The 25,289-nt window shown below is 32.0% G+C and overlaps 2 protein-coding genes across 8 annotated transcripts in view; one reads left to right on the top strand and one right to left on the bottom strand.

Annotated features, from left to right (window-relative positions):
* Window positions 1–1,023, bottom strand: part of LOC132733706 (PH and SEC7 domain-containing protein-like) — a 79,836-nt gene extending 78,813 nt beyond the window's left edge. For all 7 annotated transcript variants that reach the window (XR_009626200.1, XM_060720378.1, XM_060720382.1 and 4 more), the window contains exon 1: window positions 941–1,023. The gene's annotated coding sequence lies outside the window, so the exon portion shown is untranslated. The remainder of the gene's footprint in view (window positions 1–940) is intronic.
* LOC132733709 (sphingosine-1-phosphate lyase 1-like) lies at window positions 986–24,572 on the top strand (the record flags this gene model as incomplete). The annotated part of the gene is given in 11 exon segments (XM_060720385.1): window positions 986–1,121; window positions 9,010–9,166; window positions 9,929–10,104; window positions 16,167–16,206; window positions 16,533–16,612; window positions 19,721–19,849; window positions 20,418–20,506; window positions 23,004–23,040; window positions 23,440–23,547; window positions 24,172–24,234; window positions 24,426–24,572. Coding segments are annotated over 11 exon segments (1,053 nt in total), but the record flags the coding sequence as incomplete, so codon positions are not given.
* Between the last annotated feature and the right edge of the window lie 717 nt (window positions 24,573–25,289).

Below are 25,289 nucleotides of genomic sequence, written 5' to 3'. Positions count from 1 at the left end.
CCCACGTATTGGATTTTCTGTAACAATTTGTTTTGTTTATAATAATAAATTTATATCAACTGTGACATAAAAGTTAAGTTATAGGTACATTACGAGGAATAGGTGTGCATAGTCTTTACAGACCCGGTAGCAATTTGAACACCAAGAGAGCGTAGTGTTTTAAAGGGTTACAGAGTGCGAAAAACTATCTTACCTACATGCTCTTTTGTTTTTTCTATCCAAACTTCAGTTTTAATTCAGTAATGTATTTATTAATATTATTCACAAAAAACCTATTATTTTCTGAGTGCGCTTGTTGGGCCCACAGTTGAAACTTGAATTTGTTTTGCGTCGGCAGTCTTTTCAGGGGGTCAATGGCGCACTCCAGATTGAACACTGCCTGAACTATAATCTGGTTCCCCGTCTTAATATGGTTCCCATCTTTGATCTCTGACAAGTGGATTCAATTTAGATATCATATAAAAAATGAAATGGCCGTGTATAGTGTGTGGTTGTGTTGAGTGCGGCCAAAAGTGTGCAGTTCTAGGACTATAAAATGTGAAGCCACTGATGGGTTTTAATTTTAATGTAGTAAAGTACTAACGATATAATTTCTATCAAAGTGCTTGCTTTAAGGCTTTGCCTACTTCCAAATTCATGGGTATTGCCAACTGTCATATTATCTATAATTTTATCATATTTATGTAGCCATATGTGTTTTCTAAATACCTTCACATGTCTTAAAATGTTTGCAACGTTAAATACTTTTATCACAATACACTATTATATTAGCACATCCAGTAGTCTTATTATTCAATTTTATTGGACTGTCTCAACAGTTAAGAAAAATTATGAGAAACTAAAAAGATTATCACAGGTATTTTCATACAAATATAGTGTAACGACTGACCAGTTATCAATATAAAGACCTGCAAATATCAACAGACCTACAATAACTTACATTTACGAAGAAATCACATAAAATTTCTGGAATTTATTATTCATCGGTGAACTAGACTCACTTCCTGTTGATAATCTCGGAGTAAGTCATGTGACATCATTTAACTGCATGTATTCAGCTACGAGAATCTCCGAGAGTTACTATTTCATACAAAATGGAGGATGTCACGAGAGTTGTTAAGGTAAAATGCAGACGTATTTTCATGAAGAATATAGTTGCTAGATTTCAGTATCTTTATAGAAAATTGTATTTATTAATTGTGATTTAATCTATTGTCTTCTGTGTTTATTTTTGGGTAATTTATAAACATTTTCAGAGTCGTTAAAACTATTTTTGAAAATTGCCAATGAAAACAAATAATCTGATAGTGATAACTTAATGCCAAGTTCATCAGATGTTTTAAGTGATTGTGTCAAGCCCCCTCTTCTTTATTGCGTATGCTTGCGTAATTTTTTTCGAGCAAATTTGGCTCAAACTTAAAATTTCTTTAATTTAATAAGTGGAGCGGTTAGTAAACCTTCAATACATTATAATTTATTGTTTCATAACATCTTAGGAAAAGGTTAAAATTAATAAAAAACTAGTCCACTACATATAAACTGGACTTTCTTGAATTTGGAATCATTATATCATGTTTATGTTAAGTACTTGTAACGATTTAATTGTCACCATTGATATCAAAATTGATAAACTTTACAATTGATCAGGCCAATTTTATGTACTTTGTAGTTTGTACCTGATTAAATTAATATGAAATTAGGCAAAGCCTATGAACGGGGAAGTCGGTAAAAAATCCTTTCATTTTTCCGTTTTAAAGGTGTCATTCAGTATTATATGTACCCGCTTCCGTTTTCACTCGAAACACTCGACGATTATTATTAATCCGAAAAGTTGAGATTTGTTCCATTATCGGAATACACTGCCTTTTATCATTGAGTTACATTGTAAATGGCGGCGCCTAACTAGAACTGACACTGAAAATTTCATTGATAGGTATAGAATTCTATATATTTTTTAATTGTTTTTTATTTGATTTTCTTTTAAATATACACATGTAGTCTATAGCCGGGCAAGCCAAAGCCAAGGCTTTGACTTCCCCGTATAAAAAAGTTAGTCAGTAAAGTAGTTTTGTTTATGACTTTCTGTACATTTATATTATTTACACTCTGCCGTGCATGACTCAAAATTTTACATGCACATATATAATTTGCAGTCATGGACAATAATAGAATTTACATGTAAATAAAGATTAATATTTTTGTTTACTAAAAAAATCCATAAATCCATGTCCAACTTTGAACTTTATGTTAAATTTAATCTTTTCTTTTAGAACAACCATACATTACAACCGGTATAGATGGATACCGAAAATAAGCTATTTTCACGAAAATAAGATCGCATCCACGAAAATAAGATTTATTTTTGAAATAGTGTATTAATCTTTTTAATTAATTATGTTAATTAAATATTTATCCATTGTTTGAATGATTGTACAGCAAATTAAATTTTCATAACCAAAAAAATATCTAAAAATGTGAAGTTTGAGCCAAAAAATAGCTACCTACGAAAATAGCTCAAATCGCCGTGTGAAGCTAAAATAAGATCGGGTCTACGAAAATAAGATTTATTTTTGATATAATTTATTAAAAACGTATTTTTGTTGTTATTAAATGATTTGCATGAATGAAATAATAAAAAATGAAATGTTTTAAAATGAAATATAGAAGTGTGTTCGATTAAAAAGAACGCATGGCAAAATAACTCAACGCGACTACGAAAATAAAATTTGTAAACATGGTTCATAACTTTTATTAAAATTGTATTAATTGTAAATATGATTGTAAGAATTTAATCTTCTATTATAAGACAAGTATAGGTTAGAGTGCATATTGGGTGTTCTTCATAAATAAGAAAGCTAAAAAGGAGCGGAGCTTGCGAAGCGACTGTAGCTTTCTTCTTTACAAAGAACATCCAATATGCACTCTAACCGGCTTAGTGCTCCGCCGATTTTTTCCGCCCAACACACTGTGTGACGTCACACAATAGCCTAAATGTGTATAACCATATTTGGAAGAGTTAGCGGTACACATTTTCGGGTCACGTGTTTTGCATAGCTTATTCCCGCACTCTGTCTAGGTAAATCAGACAATATCACGGTGCATATCCATATCGGTACCCTCTTTGCGAAATATTCTCAAACGGTACCCTCTTTGAACATACACAGGTCATTCTCTGCTAAAATCAAACCAGCGATGGATAACAATGCAGTAAAAATTCATTGTAATAAGGAAAGGAGGTATGACACGTAGAAAAGATGTATACCACGGAACACTAGAATGTTTTATTTATGTGCTGATTTGTCATGTGCCTGATTTTCATGTACTGCAACTTCACAATAAGCTACAAAAAGTCGACATATGTCTTGCCTCGCCCGTCACCTTGACATATTTTTCGGGCTGAAATGAACCTGTAGCTACAGTCGCTTCGCAAACTCCGCTCCTTTTTAGCTCGACTTTTCTATGAAAAGGGGAGCTATCCTACTCGCCCCGGCGTCGGCGTCGGCGTTGGCGTCACACCTTGGTTAAGTTTTTCGTACCACCCCACTTTATTTCAGAAGTATTACGAGTATGGCTTTGAAACTTACCATACTTGTTCACCATCATAACCTCCATCTACAGACAAGAGTACATAACTCTGTCAAGGTTTTTGACAGAATTATGGCCCTTTTTTGACTTAGAAAGTGTATTGAGCTTGGTTAAGTTTTTTGTACCACCTCACTTTATTTCAAAACCATTGGAGGTATTGCTTTGAAACTGACCATACTTGTTTACCATCACGACCTTCATAAACAGACAAGAGGACATAACTCTGTCAAGGTTTTTGACAGAATTATGCCCCTTTTTGACTTAGAAAATACATTGAATATGGGTAAAATCCACTTATTGCCTTAACCCTTTGAGATATTGCTTTGAAACTTTTAATGCTATTTCACATCATTACCCCCATCTGTACGCAAGAGAAGGTAACTCTGTCAAGGATTTGTTTTAAAAATTAAGGCCTTTTATCGACTTAGAATCTTGGTTAAGTTTTTAGTACCAGTCCACTTTTTGACTGAACTGTTTGAGATATTAATTTGAAAGTTGGAATACTTGTTCACTTTAAAAATACAGAGATTCTTGTATTGCCTTTTACTGCAAAAACTTTTTTTATTGGCAAGCAATAAAAAAGTCGAGCGCGCTGTCTTACGGACAGCTCTTGTTAGCTTTCTTATTTACGAAGAACATCCAATATGCACTCTAACCGGCTTAGTGCTCCGCCCATTTTTTTTCCGCCCAACACACTGCGTGACGTCACACGATAGCCTAAATGTGTATAACCATATTTGGAAGAGTTAGCGGTACACATTTTCGGGTCATGTGTTTTGCGTAGCTTATTCCCGCATTCTGTCTAGGTAAATCAGACAATATCACAGTGCATATCCATATCGGTACCCTCTTTGCGAAATATTCTCAAACGGTACCCTCTTTGAACATACACAGGTCATTCTCTGCTAAAAACAAACCAGCGATGGATAACAATGCAGTAAAAATTCATTGTAATAAGGAAAGGAGGTATGACACATAGAAAAGATGTATACCACGGAACACTAGAATGTTTTATTTATGTGCTGATTTGTCATGTGCCCGATTTTCATGTACTGCAACTTCACAATAAGCTGCAAAAAGTCGACATGTCTTGCCTCGCCCTTCACCTCGACATATTTTTCGGGCTGAAATGAACCTGTAGCTTGATTATATATGCATCATACATATTTATTATGTTCATATACATATCATCTTCGGACAAATGGCAGTATATTGTCAAAAATAAATGTAAAATTAATAAAAACACCCTACTTTCGGTTTTGCAGCGGCACGGGCTGTAATATTAACATAAAAAGTAAGAAATATTACATACATACTTTGTTGGAATAAGTGAACTTTTTATTTGGAAATTATAAAATGATACTGGTTCTGTGAGTAATAATACATTTTAACTGTTATTTTGCCTGTTTTCATTTCAATGAACCTCTTTTTTTAAATTCTATGCCGTAGTGACGTGTACGGAAAAAACATGATGCATAAATATTGATTAGTAGGAGTAAACTTCAAGATCTCTGCACATGCGTATATTTCACTTAAGCGCTCTTCGAAACTTAGCTCCGCCCACTTGCGTTTTATAATATAAAACGTCCAGTTTATATAAAATCTGTTCTATTAAGATTTGAAACCTTAAAATTTGAAAAATCCTCGTCGGTGATTGGCTTAAAAAATTGGCGAGCACTAAGAAAAGTTTGTGGTAAAAAAGCAAGAATTAACTAGTGTGAAAATAACCTGAAACAACGATTACAAGAATTACAAGACAAGTGAAATCGACTCTGCCATGCTTTTTTGCTAACTATGCTACATGTATCTACAGATCCTGTCAATAAATTTAATCTACACCTCTGGGCGTAGCTTAAAAACTTGATTGATGATGCACAGTTACTGCTGATAATTGACTGCATTTAACAAATTTATGTAACATGTCACTTTTGTATCAGCCAATTGATCAGTGATATGCAATAAATACCAAGTATAACCACATGATCAGTATTCGTACCCAGTTCATTTTATACTACATGTGTACTAGAATTTCACACCAAAAGTAAACATTATTTATGCACAATCATGTACATGTACAAATAAAAAATCATTTAAGTATCTTATTGTTAAAAAAACCCATGTTTTTAAAGTTTATATTATGCATAATTCTCACATGTCATGTCTCCCTGGATATAAAAATTCCCCATGAATACCTGGCATATTATGTAAAATTCCCAATTTGAGTCAAAATGATGCATTTTTAGCTCGACTTTTCTATGAAAAGGGGAGCTATCCTACTCGCCCCGGCGTCGGCGTCGGCGTTAGCGTTGGCGTCACACCTTGGTTAAGTTTTTCGTACCACCCCACTTTATTTCAGAAGTATTACAAGTATGGCTTTGAAACTTACCATACTTGTTCACCATCATAACCTCCATCTACAGACAAGAGTACATAACTCTGTCAAGGTTTTTGACAGAATTATGGCCCTTTTTTGACTTAGAAAGTGTATTGAGCTTGGTTAAGATTTTTGTACCACCTCACTTTATTTCAAAACCATTGGAGGTATTGCTTTGAAACTGACCATACTTGTTTACCATCACGACCTTCATCAACAGACAAGAGGACATAACTCTGTCAAGGTTTTTGACAGAATTATACCCCTTTTTGACTTAGAAAATACATTGAATATGGGTAAAATCCACTTATTGCCTTAACCCTTTGAGATATTGCTTTGAAACTTTTAATGCTATTTCACATCATTACCCCCATCTGTACGCAAGAGAAGGTAACTCTGTCAAGGATTTGTTTTAAAAATTAAGGCCTTTTATCGACTTAGAATCTTGGTTAAGTTTTTAGTACCAGTCCACTTTTTGACTGAACTGTTTGAGATATTAATTTGAAAGTTGGAATACTTGTTTACCATCATGGTCCCAAAACATGGGCAGGAGAAGGTAATTCTGTTAAGGATTTTATTTGAATTATGGCCCTTTTTGACTTAGAAACTCAGTTAAGATTTTCATTCTTGTCCACTTGTTGACTTAACCATTTGAGATATTACTTTGGAAGTTGGAGTTCTTATGTGCCATCATGAGACCTATCTGTAAGCAAGAGAAGATAACTCTGTGAAAATGTTTCTTGATTTGTACTTAGAAATTCCTAGTTAAAGTCTTGTGTGCCCTTAACTGTCAAAGTTTTGTTTTATAGGCAAGCACTAAAAAAGTCGAGCGCGCTGTCCTTCTGACAGCTCTTGTTCTTTCCCCAGTTTGCTTGGTACTGGCACTATTCCCAAAGCAGTTGAAAAAAACGCTGAATTTAAATAAGAATATTACAGCTGCACACTAAATGAGCAAATGGTTAAAACATCATCTTTTTAGATCAAATCTTTTTTTTCTTTTTTTTTTTAGTTTAAAAAAAAACAAAAAACTAGATCAAATCAATGTGCCTTATCCTAGCACCTTTTCATTTCTCCCTATGCCTTCAAACTTCTCCCTGATGGGTGATGAGGGAAAAGTCACTTCTCTGTAAAACTTGGGTTTATCTAGAGCCCTAACATTTAGTAGAACCACCATATATCTTATTATTCTTACCAAACTTTAAATGTCTGATCTAATACCAAACTAAAATAATGCAGGCATTTTACATGTATATTTAAAATAATATTTTTTAAACTTCATAGCTTTTTAAAAAAAAAAATCAAATGAAAAGAAATGTGTAACAATTTAGAGTTATGTCGCAATTGACAATTCCATCACAGTCTATCAAGGTCACATATTATTTAGATCAACAAAGAAACTTTGAAGGTGAAATAAGTGCCAAAATGATGTAAATTCCATCTCTAAAATAATTTACAGGTAATTAGCTAATCTGACTGGAAGATTTCTTCATGCAGTGAGTTCCTTTGATGTTAAACTGTCATGACAAAAGACACAGGTCTTTCATTGCCACTTCTGAGTAATAAAATTTATCATTGACTTTTAGTGTTAATTGCAAACAATAAATTTAGACATTAAACATAATAACAATATGTTAATTTATGGACTTTGAAATGTGAAGATTTTCTTTATTTCAACAAAAACGTGCTCTCACCTACACAAAATTAATTAAAGAACAAAAACATAATTGAACTACTGTATACCTACATATTATAAATGTACTACAGGAGGTTCATGCACCCTTACTTTTGAAATTCAGTTGACATGCTTTGATTAAGTCTTAAATATTTAAGTATAAAGGTTGTGTGTGTGTGTTTTCTTTTTTGTTTAATTTTAAATATCTTATACCACAGGCAACATTATTGATATGTAGGTAGAAAATCCACAAAGCCTTAGATGTTGTTTGTTTAATTGATAAATGAGTACACTATTTTTATAGACATTTTCTGTACATGTTAGTCTTCTAAGTACAATGTATACAAGGGTTGTCTTTGAGAAGTCAAAATATATTAACCATCAATTTGACTAAAGTTGATCTACTTAAGAAACTCTTAAATATTCTATAAAAGATCTATTTTGTAAATATTAAATTAATCAAAGCAGGAACTTACATTTAAATTTGGGGTAACCGTTATACAATGTAATAAATATTTCAATGTTGACCATGGGGTAATCTCCTGTCAGACAATGATCACTTTTACAATAACTAATCATGTCATTTCATAGGAACATGATTTTATACAACTTCATGCATGTATAACATCAAATACTAAGTTAAAACAGAACACAAGGCTAGTCTGTAAGCATAGAAGCAAATGTACACTTTCAGCTCTTTAAATAAATGATATTATAATGGTTCATAATATGTAAGTTAATATATCCTTATCTTAAACAACATTACCAAATTAACTAAACTCAAATGGGATATCAATGTTATATGATGAAAACTACTTAAAATAGCAGATTTTTTTTTTATTTTACTTGTCTCAATGTAAATTCCATGCAAATTTAACTCAGGATTTTCAAAACCCTACCTGCATGTTTAATACAATCTGATTAAAATCAGTTCCTAATTAACGCTATGCATTAGGATCTGACAGGCACCAATAAGAGGTCATTTGTTGTGACCTTTCAGACAGCCAATTTTGAAAGCAATGTGGTTTCTAATCTGTTTTAACTGCTGGAAAACCAATACCGAGTAGGTAATTTTCACAATTTTGAAAACAAACATGGCGATGTCCATATAGTCGGAAGATAACTAGCAAAATATTCTTGCCCATTAAAAATTTTCAATTAATTTGTTTAAAAATGTTTCAAACAATTTTTTTAACAAAAAACCAATTTGGACAGCAATGTTTTATTACTTCATCTTATGCCTATATGTAAAAGACATTTTGATTGCATGGCTAAATAACAGCTTTCTCGGAAAATCCAAATCATAATTATTAGGCAAAACAAATATGGTGGCTAATCAGTTGTCAAAAATATAACTTTGTCTTTGTCTTTATTCTAGGACATTGTAAGGACAGTTGTTCCTTATTTAGAAGATGCTCGTGTTAAAGTTAATGGTGCCTGTGACCAGGTTGAAGGATGGCAGGTTATAGCTTACACTTTTGGATTCACATTGATTCTGATATCTTTGTACAACTTTATATTTGATGAAGAAAAAAGTAAGTATTTCAAAAATGCATTTGAATGTTCAATTTCATATTTTTGAAACATCTAATACTTTTAATATTCTTTATATAAATATTTAAATATAATGGACATATATTAATAGTATCTCAACAATATTGATAACTTTATTAGATGTTCTTTCACTTATCTTTCTGTATGCATAATTAATAACAATGTTCTACTTAGTGTAGCTAATGTTAAAGGTCCCATTGGGAATTTATTTATATGGATACGTTCATGTATATGGCATTGATAAAAAAAAAGTATGTTTACTGGTATAACTGTACATGTATATTGTTTGATAAGGATAACAGAACCTAATTACATGCCACCGTATTGGTACATCGTATTTTTCTCAAATAATGAATATCAGTGGAAAATAAACTCTCAGTGGACAAAAACATACTAAATGTAGTTTACTGGTATATGAAAAATGTTGCAAGATGCACATTGATTTTTTTCTGATATTACCCAACATTCGTTGGTATTTGTTAATTCATTAGGGTTTGTAATCCTTAATTGGAGTGATTCTGTGTTTGCTGCAATGAGCCATTCTCTATTATGTTGTAATAAAATAGATTAAAAAGCAAAAAAGTTTACACTTTATCCAATAAACACATACTCATAATGTTAATAGCTTTGTTTAGAACACATTAGAATAGTAACTCTGTAGGAACTTAACTTGCAAATAGTAATTAATTATACACAGCAAAGGTCAAGAAATGTTTTTAAAGCTCATTTTTCTCTATAAATAGGTTTAAAAGAGAGAATTAAAAAACGTTTCTTCAAGTTTGTGAAGAAGTTACCTATAATCAAAGACCAAATTGCCAAGGAGATTGATAAGAATGCTAAAGGTGTGGAAGAGGGTTTTCAAAAAGGTGTCGGCAAGATGAAGTACATGCACAAACTGCCAGACAAGGGATGGACAGAGGTATATGATCCGCGTCACGACAAAACCAACATAATGAGTTTGCGACCAGCATGGATCCAGACCAGCCTGCTCATCCGCGCAATCTGATCAGGATCCATGCTGTTCGCTGTCAGTTTCTCCACTTGTAATAGAGTTGGTAAGCGAACAGCATGGATCCTGATCAGACTGCGCGGATGCGCAGGCTGGTCTGGATCCATGCTGGTCGCAAACCCACTATGTTGGTTTTGTCGTGACGCGGCTCAAATATGTTCATAATTGATTTTGCACAGTGTTGAAGCAGTGGTCACAGTGGCTTCATTCATATATAATATAGAATGTGAAATCATTTACTCTGTGTGTATTTGGTTTACTTGCTCAAAATGGTGAGGAAACATATTGCAGAGCAAATACTTCATTTATGATATACCACTTTTATCTAAGGGGAAATGAAATTTGATGGGTATCGATACATTGGTCTATGGATTTAGTATTTTAGAACATAATAAAAATGTACATAGTAAAAATTAATTTTTGCCTGCTGTAAAACATGTCAGGAATATGTTTCCCATTTTGTGGCTTATGTGTAAAATAAGTAAATGATTGTTAAGTTTAATTATTAAAGTATAAAATTGTTATATTAAAAAGGACAGGACCTGATAAGACCAGATAAAATCATAGTTCAATAAATCCTCTATACATATATACATATATTCAGGCACTGATAGGCATACATATTGTAAAACTGTTACCGGGTAAATTGAAAAGAACTCCCACCAGCCTTATTATCTAAAAGTCTAAAAAAAAATGGCTGCAATGTTCTAATTTTTTAAAGCAATGAATTTTATTGTTTGTTTTTCAATTTTGCAACTACTAGAAGGAAAGGAAATGAACTGTTAAGCGCAAATCTGGAAACTTAGGCTATACCTCTATATACATTTCTCTGTGATAATATTTTTAGAGACAATTTACCAAAAAGCAGGATTGAATATAGAGAGAGGGACTTTTATTTGTTGTACCATATTATTATCACAGACAATTAAAAGCCAATTATAAAACATGGCAACATTATTATGATAAGCGAGCCTTAAATCATTGTTAGTTATCATATAGGTAATGACATATAATTGTTCTTTATTATGCCCCCGCCATATAATGGCAGGGGCATATAGTGTTACCCTGTTCCGTCATTCCGTCCTTCCGTCCTTCCGTCATCATCAGTTTCCGTTCATTATCTTAATAACCCTTGCACATATTGAACTCAAATTTGACATATGGATATGTCATGAGAAAATTACAGGTCAAGTTCGAAATTGGTCATGGTTCGATGATTTTTGGCAGAGTTATGCCCCTTTTACATTGAAAATAATATGAAATTTTCAGTTTCCGTATTCATTATCTCTCAAACGGTTCAAAACATCAATTCAAAATTGACATATGGATATGTCATTGAGAAAATACAGGTCAAGTTCGAAATTGGTCATGGTTCGATGATTTTTGCAGAGTTATGCCCCTTTTACTTTGAAAATAATATGAAATTTTCAGTTTCCGTTCATTATCTCCCCAACGGTACAACACATCCAACTCAAACTTGAGATATTGATATGTCATGAGGAAAATACAGGTCAAGTTCAAATTTGGTCATGGTTCAATGATTTTTGGCAGAGTTATGCCCCTTTTAATTTTGAAAATAATATGAAATTTTCAGTTTCCGTTCATTTATCTCCCCCAACGGTACAACACATCCAACTCAAAAACTTGACATATTGATATGTCATGAGAAAATACAGGTTTCAAGTTCGAATTTGGTTCATGGTTCGATGATTTTTTGGCAGAGTTATGCCCCTTTTACTTTGAAAATAATATGAAATTTTCAGTTTCCGTTCATTATCTCCCTCAAGGTACAACACATTCAACTCAAACGTGACATATGGATGCGTCAAAGGAATGCGCAGGTCAAGTTTCAAATTTGGTCATGGTTCAATGATTTTTGGCAGAATTATGCCCCTTTTACTTTTGAAAATAATATGAAATTTTCAGTTTCCATTCATTAACTCCCTAATGGTACAAACACATTCAACTCAAAACTTGACATATGGATACGTCAAAGGAATGCGCAGGTCAAGTTTTTCAAATTGGTCATGGTTCAATGATTTTTTTGGCAGAGTTATGCCCCTTCACTTTGAAAATAATATGAAATTTTCAGTTTCCGTTCATTATCTCCCAATCGTACAACACATTTAGCTCAAACTTGACATATCGATACGTCAAAGGAATGCGCAGGCCAAGTTCAATTGGTCATGGTTCGATGATTTTTGCAGAGTTATGCTCCTTTTTACTTTGAAAATAATATGAAATTTTCAGTTTCTGTTTATTATCTCCCCAACAGTATTAAACATTCAACTCAAATTTGACATATTGATACGTCAAAGGAATGCGCAGGTCAATTTTAAATTTGGTCATGGTTCGATGATTTTTGGCAGAGTTATGCCCCTTTCACTTTGAAAATGATATGAAATTTACAGTTTCTGTTCATTATCAACCCAACAGTGTTACATATTCAACTCGAAATTGACATATGGATATGTCAAAGGAATGCGCAGGTCAATTTCAAATTTGGTCATGGTTCGATGATTTTTGGCAGAGTTATGCCCCTTTCACTTTAAAAATAATATGAAATTTTCAGTTTCCGTTTATTATCTCCCCAACAATATTACACATTCAACTCAAATTTGACATATGGATATGTTTTTGGAATGCGCAGACCAAGTTCGAATCTGGTCATGGTTCAATGATTTTTGGCAGAGTAATGCCCCTTTCACTTTGAAAATGATATGAAATTTACAGTTTCTGTTCATTATCAACCCAACAGTGTTACATATTCAACTCAAAATTGACATATGGATATGTCAAAGGAATGCGCAGGTCAAGTTGGAATTTGGTCATGGTTCGATGATTTTTGGCAGAGTTATGCCCCTTTCACTTTAAAAATAATATGAAATTTTCAGTTTCCGTTTATTATCTCCCCAACAATATTACACATTCAACTCAAATTTGACATATGGATATGTTTTTGGAATGCGCAGACCAAGTTCGAATCTGGTCATGGTTCAATGATTTTTGGCAGAGTAATGCCCCTTTCACTTTGAAAATAATATGAAATTTACAGTTTCTGTTCATTATCAACCCAACAGTGTTACATATTCAACTCGAAATTGACATATGGATATGTCAAAGGAATGCGCAGGTCAAGTTGGAATTTGGTCATGGTTCGATGATTTTTTGGCAGAGTTATGTCCCTTTCACTTTGAAAATAATATAGATACATCTTAGGAATAAGCAGTTTAAGTTTGAATTTGGTCGTGGTTCAATGATTTTAGACAAACTTATCTTTCCTGAATGTTGGAAAAATTTTGAACTTTCAGTTTCAGCACTCATACTTTTGTGGAAATGTATATAGCCATTATGTTGGCTACAAATATGCAATATGCTATTTTTAAAAGGTTAAGACTGAATAATTTCAGTGCCTTTAATTGAACATTGTATAAAAATGGTTAAGACTGAATAATTTCAGTGCCTTGAACATTGTATAAAAATGGTTTGTGTTAACATTGAAAAGTTTTAAGGGCTTTGAACTTAGAATGAAAAAAATAATTTGTGCAAACAAATTTGGAACTAAATATTATAACATTTGAAATTTTGGCTGCATGCGGGGGCATCCGTGGCATGATGACACATTTCTAGTTTAGAATATGTTACATAAAATTATTTGTCTTGTGGGTCCTATTTAAGGGGAATTAAGCAAGTATTCCTGCTTTATATTATAACTCCTCTGGAAATTGAGCTGTATTATATCAGAGATATCTATTTTTGATAGTATTTTATATGTAGAACCTAATTTAGGTACCAGAAATTATTGGTTAAATGGAAAAACATATAAACAAAATATCAATGTTTTTATCAATTTGCAAGCTTTCATGTTGAACAAAATCTTTTTTGTAGATATTATTTAGTATGTCTAGAGTTTTCATGATAAAATCTAGATAAATAATAAAGCTGTATGTCATTATTGTATAAATCAGTCACTGTACTTTAGTATTCCCAGTTAAATTGCATAATTTATTGTTGAAAGTTACACAAGGAGATGACAATACACATAAATTTTTATCATACTAGATAACATATCATTGTTATTTTTGATGAAAATAATCATTGACACTTAGTAAATATGTCATATACTATGATTAAACTTTTACCCATCCATTCACACAGTAATTAATTACAAGAACGAATGTACTAGTGAAAATAAAAAAACAACTAAAATTTCTCGTAGATATAAACTTTTACAATTTCACTTTACTTACCACTTTTTAAATTTTTTGCAACATCATAGATCACAGTTACATAAATATTCATATAGCAAATAATGGTTTAACAAATATAATATCATTTCATAAAATTAATATAAATAAATTAAATCATGGACTAATCACTATGATGTAAGTTAAGACATAGGTTACAATCATGAAAAATCACAGATAAGATTATGACTACAACAAATCAGAAAATAATAACTAAGAGTACAAAAATTTACTTAAAACTACTAGTATATTTAAATTTTTATATTGTTCACTTATCTATAAATATAAAGGAGAGAGTGGTGACCTAGTGATTAAGGTGTCTGCCACTCAACCCAGGAATTATGGGTTTGAGTCCTAATAGGGTCACAACCATGTTTCTTCATATGACACCAGTACTGCTTGGTTCCAGGAAGCGGACACGAAAGTGATTAATATAAGTTGCAAGAACTTGTTTCACAATCAAACTTAAATAAAATTAATATGTTTTAATATAAAGGAGGATAACTAAAAATACCAATATTTAATTATTTATACAGCTAAAAAAATAGAAAAATGGAGAATAATTACTAAAATAAATGAATCAATGAAAGTGATCTATGGTTACAAGGAGAGCCCATTTAGCTTGGAAGGTTATCAATGTCTGGACCATTGGGCCTTATTCATACAATGTCATGTCAGGCAGAATAAATCATAGAAAACCACCCCCAAGTTTTGAAAGATTGTCTTTATCTGCATATAAGGGGTCTTATAACCTCCATGTCAACAAGAAAATCCCTGTTAAAAACCAATATTACTAATTATTTTGTAGAAGATGTTTTTACAAGCTTGCAAAGAAAACTAAAGAAATTGTCCAGAACAATCACAAAACAAGACTTTAGTTAGTTGTTGAACTTTCCAATTTTTGTTATAAATCGGTAATGGTAGTTTGTTTGAGTGCACAATAAAATTGTTTATATTGTGAAAGAACACATAGCGTGTTACATGTGACATTTACTGGAATTAATCCTTCTTTATAAGAAAAGTCAGATTAATTAACAGTGAACAAACATCAGTAGTTTTATTATCTAGCTGTTTTAACATACAGTGTGACATTTAATGTTTGTAAGGCCATGACAAAATATCTTTTACTTCAAGACTGATTATAAACAATTATTTCTCTTCTTAAAAGTTAAAAATGAAAGCCGACCCTTTTTGTTAATGTAATTAAGAAAATTGTTTAAATAAGTTAATTGTTAATTATTTAATGTGCACAGCATGGTTGAGTACTTGATGTTGATTTCATGAGTCTTAATAGTAAATGCTAAGCTAGTGGGTATGATTACTATGGTAGCAAAAATGTTCTCTTTATCGGTTAAATTAGGATCAGGTGCCATATAACACCAACATTATATTGTTGAAGTCAAAAAATAGATCAGTCAATTGTTTTCTCAGTCATGGCCTTAGTTACACTTATTCTAAGAGTTTTTTTTTCCATTATTACACAGTATGCAAAAGAAACTGTCAAGAAAATGATTAATTCCTGTATCTCAGTGATTAATGAATGATAAAATCTTTTCTAATTTGTTAAAGATGGAACACTGTTTTTATACTTATCACAGCATGCTCAAAAGGACTGAATAACTCTTTTTTCTTAGAAATTCATAATACATTTTTATCTTATTTCTTGCTGACACCTTGATATTTCTGAATTTCAGTAATTTTACATGTTTATTTCTTCTGTTTCAGAAAAAAATCATGGATGAACTGGACAGATATCACTCATTAGGTAATAATAATGAACATTTTAATTTCTGTCTAATGGCCTCCAATGGCTGAGTTGTTGTACATGAGTAGAATATATGATGAGGAATTTTTGAATGGCCCCTGTTCTCATGATCTAGAGAATAGTAAAGCATGCTGTCTGTCTGTTTGACAGTTTTTATTACTAAATGATTTTGAGTGAAACAGGTACTTTCTACAGCCTTAATGAATTGTTTAGTTAAACTATGAAAATACCTGTAGGAACATTGAGAAATTAATTATTGACAGAACTCTTATGGTACTATTTTCATATTGATATAATATAATTCATGTTATACTTTTATTCAACAGTGAAAGTAGACTGGACAAAGGGTACAGTGTCAGGAGCTGTATATAGTGGTGATGATAAACTCACAGATATTCTTGTGGAGGTAAGAATGATAAACTGTCCTAAAAACTGTGCTAATATTTACAGTCAAAACTGTACTGTACTTATATTTACAGTCAAAACGATCCTAATATTTACTGTCAAAACTGTCCTAATATTTACAGTCAAACCTGCATTCACAGGTTAATGTTCACCATAAGTAAGTGAAGATAGTAATATTGGTGTTGATTTGGGAAACTTTACAAAGATGCTTTTTGGGGGTGTCTGTGGCTGACATGGTTAAGGTTGGTTACATCAAACCACTTGCCCCTCACTAATGTGGACTCATATACCACCAGTGACTTTGGATTCTTTCATGTGAGGAAGCTATCCAGCTAGCATAAGGAATGTCGGTGGTTCTACGCAGGTGCCTGTTTGTGCCTGTAATAATGCGGGGAGGGGCACCTGAGGTCTTTCTCCCCCAGAAAAGCTAGAAAATCACAATATTACGTTTAAAAGCCAAACTAGAAAAAGAGATAGTTTTGATTTCTGTTTTCGTTTTTATTAATGAAACTTGTCAATTTTAATCAGTCAGTAAAATAAGACCAAAGTACAAATATGTGTGTTGTTTTTGTAGACTTAGTTACTTATTTTAAATGACAACATGTGATATTTAGATGTATTATTGATCCAGCTTGTTTTTCAATAATCAGAGTCATATGAAACCTGTTGATGTGTTTACTAGCTACTTATTTTATAATGTCAGAGTGTAAATAACTGTGTCTCTATTTATCTTTCACTGTGCTGCAGCTTTAATATATGTTCAAGGTTATAGACAGTGAAATATGGTATTTGTTTCTGAGACATTTAAGTTTATTATGCCAGATAACAGTTTAAATGTTCTATCATCATCAATTAGTTTTATTTCATTTGTATTTTTGTTAAATGTCAAGTTATAGATAAAATTTTACTGTTGAGTACTAGAGTATGTCAGTATTTTTTTATTGATTGAACTTACTTTTTAATTAAATTTCTCATCCTTTGAGCTTTTTTTGTAATTTTACATATTCAATTTTTGTAAAGAGCATAAACATTCTAATTAAGTCATACAATGCATCAAAAACTATAATATGCAGTTGTAATTAATTTTTTACATCTTAAAAGTGTGTGATTATACTGTTAAATTAGGACTGCTACTTATAGCCATGTGTGTTGATTTAATATTGATGTAACAATAATCCAACGGCAGTTTCTCATGCAAACAAAAATTGTACTTCCGATTACGCCACAATGAGGTTGCAGATTTTTATGCTTAAAAAACTCATTAAGGTTGTCTGGACACCATAATAAGATCTGGAGTTTATTTATTAATGAAATGTCCCTTTTTCTGTTTTTATTAAATTATCCCGAAGCAACCAATTTTCAATCACAACCTAAATTCAAACACATTCTTTATTCTGTGGCTCTGATGTTATGTCTGACTAAATTGCATGAAGTCACATGTTGTATTAACTTCAAAACTTGCAGATATGCCACAGTTGATTAATTGTCAGATGTTATCAGAAAAACAATAATAAACTGTTTGTTTTAAGTGACACAATATAAATTGTCCAATTTCAACTATATCAAAATAGTCACATGTTTGAAATAGTGGTAAAAATTTTTCCAAACAAGTTAATGTTTTTTATAAAGTATTGGCTAAAGAGTTTTACCATTTACATCAGTCCTAGGTGTATTTGAAACATTTATTTATATGATGTACCACTAAATATTCATCAGACTTTACATGGGGGTCCTTATTAATAAAATCTTATATTGTTATCAAATTTTTTCATATGATGATTGTAGAATAATTGTTTTGTAAGCAATACCAGCTGGCAGATCTAGACAAATTTCCATATTTGTTAATATTATAAAGTGGGGAAGATAAAATGGCTGTAAAGATTGGATGCATTTATCATTTTGCACCCCAAATAGCGCACTAAGACGTGACACCTTTAACTGGCTTTTTATACACATTAACAGTAGTCCTACCAATGCATTGTACTGTACATATGTTATAACATTTAGTGTAAGTTTTTAAAATCTTGAAAAAAACTGTTGAAAATCGTTGAATAGACTGTTGTGAAATTTTCTACAATTTTAAGTGGCCCTGATTTATCTCAAACAAATTTTCCATGGTGATTACCCTGCTGTTTGAATTTAGGTTAAAATATTCCTGGGAGTGACCCGAGTGGGTTATATCGTTTTTATTGAATTTCTAAGAAATATCAAGACTTGTTGAAAATGTACCAACCTTAAAATGAATAAGTGTTGATAGATGCATTAATAGCTAAAATAAATTTAAAGTTTAATTTCCCCTTCCATTTAATATTTGCTAAAAACAGCTTAACTGATTGAATATTGGTTGTCCCGGGATAATTACATGCAGCTTTAAACATGCTAAATGACATTAAATGTCAAAATAATGTTTTAATGTCAATAAAATGATTTACTTTTGCCTTGTGTATCATAAAAATAATCTAATGTACATTATAATGTTAACAAGTTTCAATCAAGTGATTTATATCATTTGGAAAGGGATATCAACTCAGTGACTTTGCTTGTTTTGTGAACATTAGTCTTATACATGTATAAGAACTGCAACAAGTGTCTTTATCATGATATTGGTATATAAAGCTAAGACTGCACTGTAATTTAGCAATAAATGCATGAGTTACTTTAGTTAGCAAGTTCCATGCTAAAAAGTATCTAGTGTTATTTGTTATCCTGAAGTGCATGTTAATTTCACACTAGTAAAACAATGTTTTATAAAAGTTGCACAAAATTCATCGCCTTAGTGCAAAAATGGATTAACTCCTATCAATGTTAATACAATGAAGTAGTTAACTTGTTAATGCACTAAGGTGACGAGATACAGGTCCCTATATAATTTTTAATCAAAACCACGATGATTGGGTTTGAAGCTTAAAAGATATATAAAAAAAATAGTGTTAAGCGATTTTAATGGGTTTTGTTGGCTAACTGTCATTACTTCAAGAACATTTGATATCTTTTATTTCTGTTCTGTACGATTGTCAAAGAAGTAAAATTATTCTCTACGTTTTTCAAACAAACTGTTGCTGATTGTTATTTGTACATGTATTATGATACTTTGTGTTACTATTTATAGGCATACAGGAAGTTTGCATGGACAAATCCCCTTCATCCAGATCTGTTCCCTGACATACGTAAGATGGAAGCAGAAGTTGTACGTATGTGTTGTAACATGTTCAACGGTGATGACAAATCGTGCGGCTCTGTAAGTAATTCTAACATTTAATTTACATATTGACAAGTCTAAATCTTTGTATAGTTATACTTTGGTATGTTGGATATAAGAATACCAATGGTTTCATACTGCTCACACTAATAAATGTTAATACTAATGTAGAAATAGTTCCAGAGGTATGTTTGTTTACGACATCCAGATTTGCTTAATCAGATATTTTTCAAGGAATGAAGTTCAATAGACAAGCTTTAATTAGGCTGTTTAAACTGAATGTGAGTCAAATAATTTTTTCCATGCAAAATGAATAGTTTCTACTTCATAAGTTTTTTATTTGAAACTTCACACATGTCTTCCGGATAATAACTAAAAGGTTTCTTCGCAGAACCATAATACTAGCATGCTTTTGATTGAATGACAGCAAATTGTGAACTGTATATTATAGCTCTTATCATGGATTGTAAAATATCAAGGTTCTTAGTTTATTATCACACTTTCCTTTTGGCAGCTCTTGTTTACATTTTCATTATGAAGCATTATACATCTTATGTCCATACTGGTATTTTAATATTAACAAGGGAGAAATATGTTATGATTACAGGTGACATCAGGGGGTACAGAGAGTATCTTATTAGCATGTCTGGCTTACAGAAATAGAGCTAGAGAAAATGGCATTAAATTTCCTGAAATGTAAGATTTTATTATTTTTATAAAATAGAATTCTCTTTGGTAAGTTATGTTTGTAATACTGTGGTTTTTATTGCAAGAAAATATTTATTAATTGTGGCTTTATTACTTTTTCCTAAATAGCAGTTACCTTTTATTCTTTTCGTTCATATTAGCTAAAACTCTAATGAAAAATATCTAAACATAAGCTGTAGTCTAATATATGAGCCGCGTCACAACAAAACCAACATAATGGGTTTGCGACCAGCATGGATCCAGACCAACCTGCGCATCCGCGCAGTCTGATCAGGATCCATGCTGTTCGCTTACCAACTCAATAACAAGTAGAGAAACTGATAGCGAACAGCATGGATACTGCTCAGACTGCGCGGATGCGCAGGCTGGTCTGGATCCATGCTGGTCGCAAACTCATTATGTTGGTTTTGTCGTGACACGGCTCATATGTATTTTACGGTGGTGTTGTTCGTAGTTTTCACACTGGATCACGACAGTTAGCCACATTGAATTTACCAGAGCTCAGTTCAGCCACCGCATCATTCTTAGGCAGGCTGTCAAACAGTTTACCAGTACTAGTTTTGCAAGGAACTGATAACTTCTTTACATGCCAGAGCAGAGGTACATGATAACTTCTGACCATGCCAGAGGTACAGTACAAATGACTGTAAAAATGATTTCATGATGAACCACAGGGACAGTGTCCTGTACAGTCCGAGAATCGAACCTTGGACACTTTAATCACAGTCCAATGCTCTACCTATTGAGCTAACCGGAGGGTTTAATCATGTATCTTACTATATTTAAATCACATTCCACCTGATTGATATTTACAAATCTACAGGAATTCATTTACTTTTTCCATGTGATGATATTCCAAGTATTAAAATTTGGATGGCAAGGAAAAATTGACAATAATTTCATTTTCTGTTAAATTTGTAATTTCATGAAATATGATATAAATTGATAATATGTTAGGTATGTAGTAACTTTCAAACTTTACTGGTGAATGATTGTTTTAGGAGCAGGTTGTGTTATTTTATCTGACGTAAGTGGGTGCCTGAGTAGAAGCACCAACATTCTATAATCTGTTCCAAGAAATTTACATGTAAATCCTGCTATTATCCAAAAGGTACAAAAGTAAGTTTGATGGTACTTGGTATGTGAATCAAGGACCATGTAGAGATTATGCATGGCATATTAATGTTGTTATCAGTAAAAATATGTTGTTGCTTTGGTAACAGAAATTGTAAAAACAAGGAAATATGATACTAACTTAACTGACATCATGTGATTACTCATAAAATGGTCATTTCAAATTGCATAACCATAATTTCTTCCTAGTTATGGGTTTACTCATAAAAAAATAAAAGACAAATTTTTCAAGTCAATTTCCATAATTGAATGGTTTGAAGTAGGGAATCTGAAACCATTACACAGGTAGGGGACTGGACACACTCTTGTTGAAAGGCGATTCTTCCGAGGGAGCAAATTTGATGCTGTATTTGATAAAAAAGGAAATACAGTTGACTCTCGGTAACTCGAAATCCAAGGGACTGGGCATTTTACTTCGAGAGAAACGGAATTCATGTAATGTGGAACTACCGCCATTACATTGACATTCGTACATGTATATACATGTGCCTGATTGAATGTGTAAAGAAGTAGGTTGTTATTGTTGTTAGCGGCAATGCTGCAATATTTGACCATTGAAATGACGGTAAATAACTTACAACTACAAATTATAGATGAACAAAAATATATCATTCAAAATTTAATACATGTATATTAATAGTGAAACGTAAACTCACAATTATATTTGATTTAATTGATTATCGGACGAAAATGAAATAGCAACTATCATGAACCGGAAGTACAATTAATGTATGCAATATGACGGGACATTAATTATACAAATGTTATTTCGTTGATAACACACATCAATACCTAGGCTGTTATTTGACTACCAAACCCGTCAGACTGGCACGAGTCAACTTTCTTAAAGCAATTGTAATTACATTTTAATTTAGTTATCTAACTGTTAAAACCAATTAAGTCCTGAAACGGATTAAAGCCACTTTTACGACGTGTTAATAATACATGATGACCGGCAATTAAAAATTACTATGAAACGTGTAAATCACGAGTGACAACATCTCACCTTGATGTCGCCATCCTTTGATCAGTCGGCTGTTTTCACACTTCGACTAATTGAGATGAAAATATGTTGTAGTTTAACTGACGGGACCAAATTTTCTTTTCGACTAAACAGGAGTCTCGGTAAGTCAAAATTTGACCTAAGCGGAGTTAAAATACAAAGATAAAGAAGGAAATTTGACGGGACTTTAGAAATTTTTCGACTAAGGCGGAATTTTGAGTAAAGCGATTTTGACTTATTGAGAGTCAACTGTATATATAATGCCAAGCTCTCTAAAACAGATTGCTATGATGGTCTTTATTTGTTTGTTGTGAGGTTTAATGCTATTTTACACTTATATTTAAACAGGATTGTTCCAGTTACAGTACATGCTGCATTTGATAAGGTATTTTAAAATGTTTTTGCTTGTTTTCTTTAAAACATGAAAGCATACCAATTTTTACTGAATAGTGAAGTATTTATATCATAGAAAAGTAAATTAGATAAACTTAGAAATGTTCTCTGTGAATGATTAAGTTGGAAACTTATTGTAATTTAGTTTATATTGAATAGTCAGTTGTGATGTAAGCCACCTTTTATTGGGAAATATTCTTAAAGTTATGGGGAACACACCTATTTAAGTGTTATGTAAATTTATAGGGATTATTTTACAGGAAAAGGCCTTCAGTGTTTGAAAATTAATTGACCTTGTGTAATACATCTAGTACAGTTTCAGAACCATACAATTATAATGTAAAATGTATGCAGATTATTCACTTAATGCATGTATACTATTATTTTCTAGGCAGCTGAATTTTTCCACATGAAAATCACACATATACCAGTGGATCCTGTTACGTGTAAAGTTGATATCAGAAAAATGAAGAGAGCTATTAATGGAAGCACATGCATGGTAAGACAGTCAAGTTGATGATGTCCTAATTAATAAATGTAGTCTATTCTTATAGAAAATGCCAGTGTGTATTCATACTGTGATTACCTATGATGTGTAGAGTTTAAAACAACATATTTTCTCTGTGTGTATTTCAAAAGGGACATGTAATTATCAGAGTAATTATCAGTTTTTTCAAATATCAAATTTGAGCACAATATATCTTCAATATTATGTGATACTAAATAGAAAAAAAAATCAGACTTGATATATAGTTAAGAGTTAAATACTACTAATTGCATATTAATGAACATTTTAACCAAGACAGTCACTTTTCAAAGAAAGTTTAATTGGATTTTTTATTTATTTGATTGTCCTTAAGGGTAAGTTAAGATAACTTGAAAACACCATGTTTGTTGACAATTACTTCCCTTGAACAATGATTAAGAAAATGTAGTGTCTTCTTTTACTGCTTACTTGTACATTGAATTGATTCATGTTAAAATTATGATGACTTATTCTCACATTTTGCACATACCTTGCATACTTATAATGTGTAAAGTATATTCCATATTCATTCATTTTATTTTCCATTGACAAATTTCTCAACTAATGACATTTCACCTTATATTTCCCTATTTACAGTTAGTTGGCTCTGCTCCACAGTTTCCGCATGGATCCATTGACCCAATAGAAGAGATAGCAGCTGTAAGTTCATGTACTTTATTCATGTACTTTATCACAGTAATGACAAAAGATAGAAAGACATCATTTGCTGCATCAAATAGACTATATTAAACTTTTTGTCCAAACTAATATGAGATTATTTATAAAGAGCATGTTAAAAAGCTTTTAATTTTCATTCATGCTATTTCATTGTTACTCTGATTTTATTACAGCTCGGACGTAAGTACAGTATTCCGGTACATACAGATTGTTGTTTAGGAGGCTTCCTGGTTCCCTTTATGGAGAAAGCTGGTTTCTCTGTACCAAAAGTTGACTTCCGGGTACCAGGAGTTACTAGTATATCTGCAGATACCCATAAGGTTTGTAGTTTATTTAAAGTGTCTTGTTTGTATATCTCTAACATATATTATAAATTATATTAACAAGCTTACGAAAGATTAATGGAACTATTCATGTGCTGGTTTGTGCCTGAAATAATACATGGTGTCACCTGAAGTTCCAATCTCCTACGCAGTGATCTCCTCTGGTCAGTACAGAGATCTCTGCCACCACATACATTTTTATCAATATTTTGTTATTTTATATTTTTTAACTTTTGAGTTTATTTTTTCATTATTTTGTATACTTTTAATAATGTTTTGATAAACTATAATGAACATCGGTAAGAAAAGGTTAAAAATAAAACAGAAAGAGACAAATGATGTTAGATTTTCTATGTAACAGTCAAGTTTTACATTTGAATTTCAATGTTACATCATGTGAGTTTCATCATCATAATACATCTATGAAGGCCGAGGGGCGTCCGTGGCCGAGTGGTTAAGGTCGTTGACTTCAAATCACTTGCCCCTCACCACTGTGGGTTTGAATCCCGACAGGGACTTTGGATTCTTTCATGTGAGGAAGCTATCCAGCTAGCTTACGGAATGTCGGTGGTTCTACTCGGGTGCCCGTTCGTGACTGAAATAATGCACGGAAGGGCACCTGAGGTCTTCCTCCACCAGAAAAGCTAGAAAATCAACAATATTGTAAAGGAATGACTTGTACTTGAACATTTTTATGTACTGTTATATTTATTT

The sequence above is a fragment of the Ruditapes philippinarum genome, unplaced genomic scaffold (assembly GCF_026571515.1).
Source record: "Ruditapes philippinarum isolate M1 unplaced genomic scaffold, ASM2657151v2 ctg802_1_1_1_1, whole genome shotgun sequence".
NCBI lineage: Eukaryota > Metazoa > Mollusca > Bivalvia > Venerida > Veneridae > Ruditapes > Ruditapes philippinarum.
The sequence above is the reverse complement of the archived record's forward strand: the minus strand, read 5'-3'. Positions and strand labels throughout refer to the sequence as shown.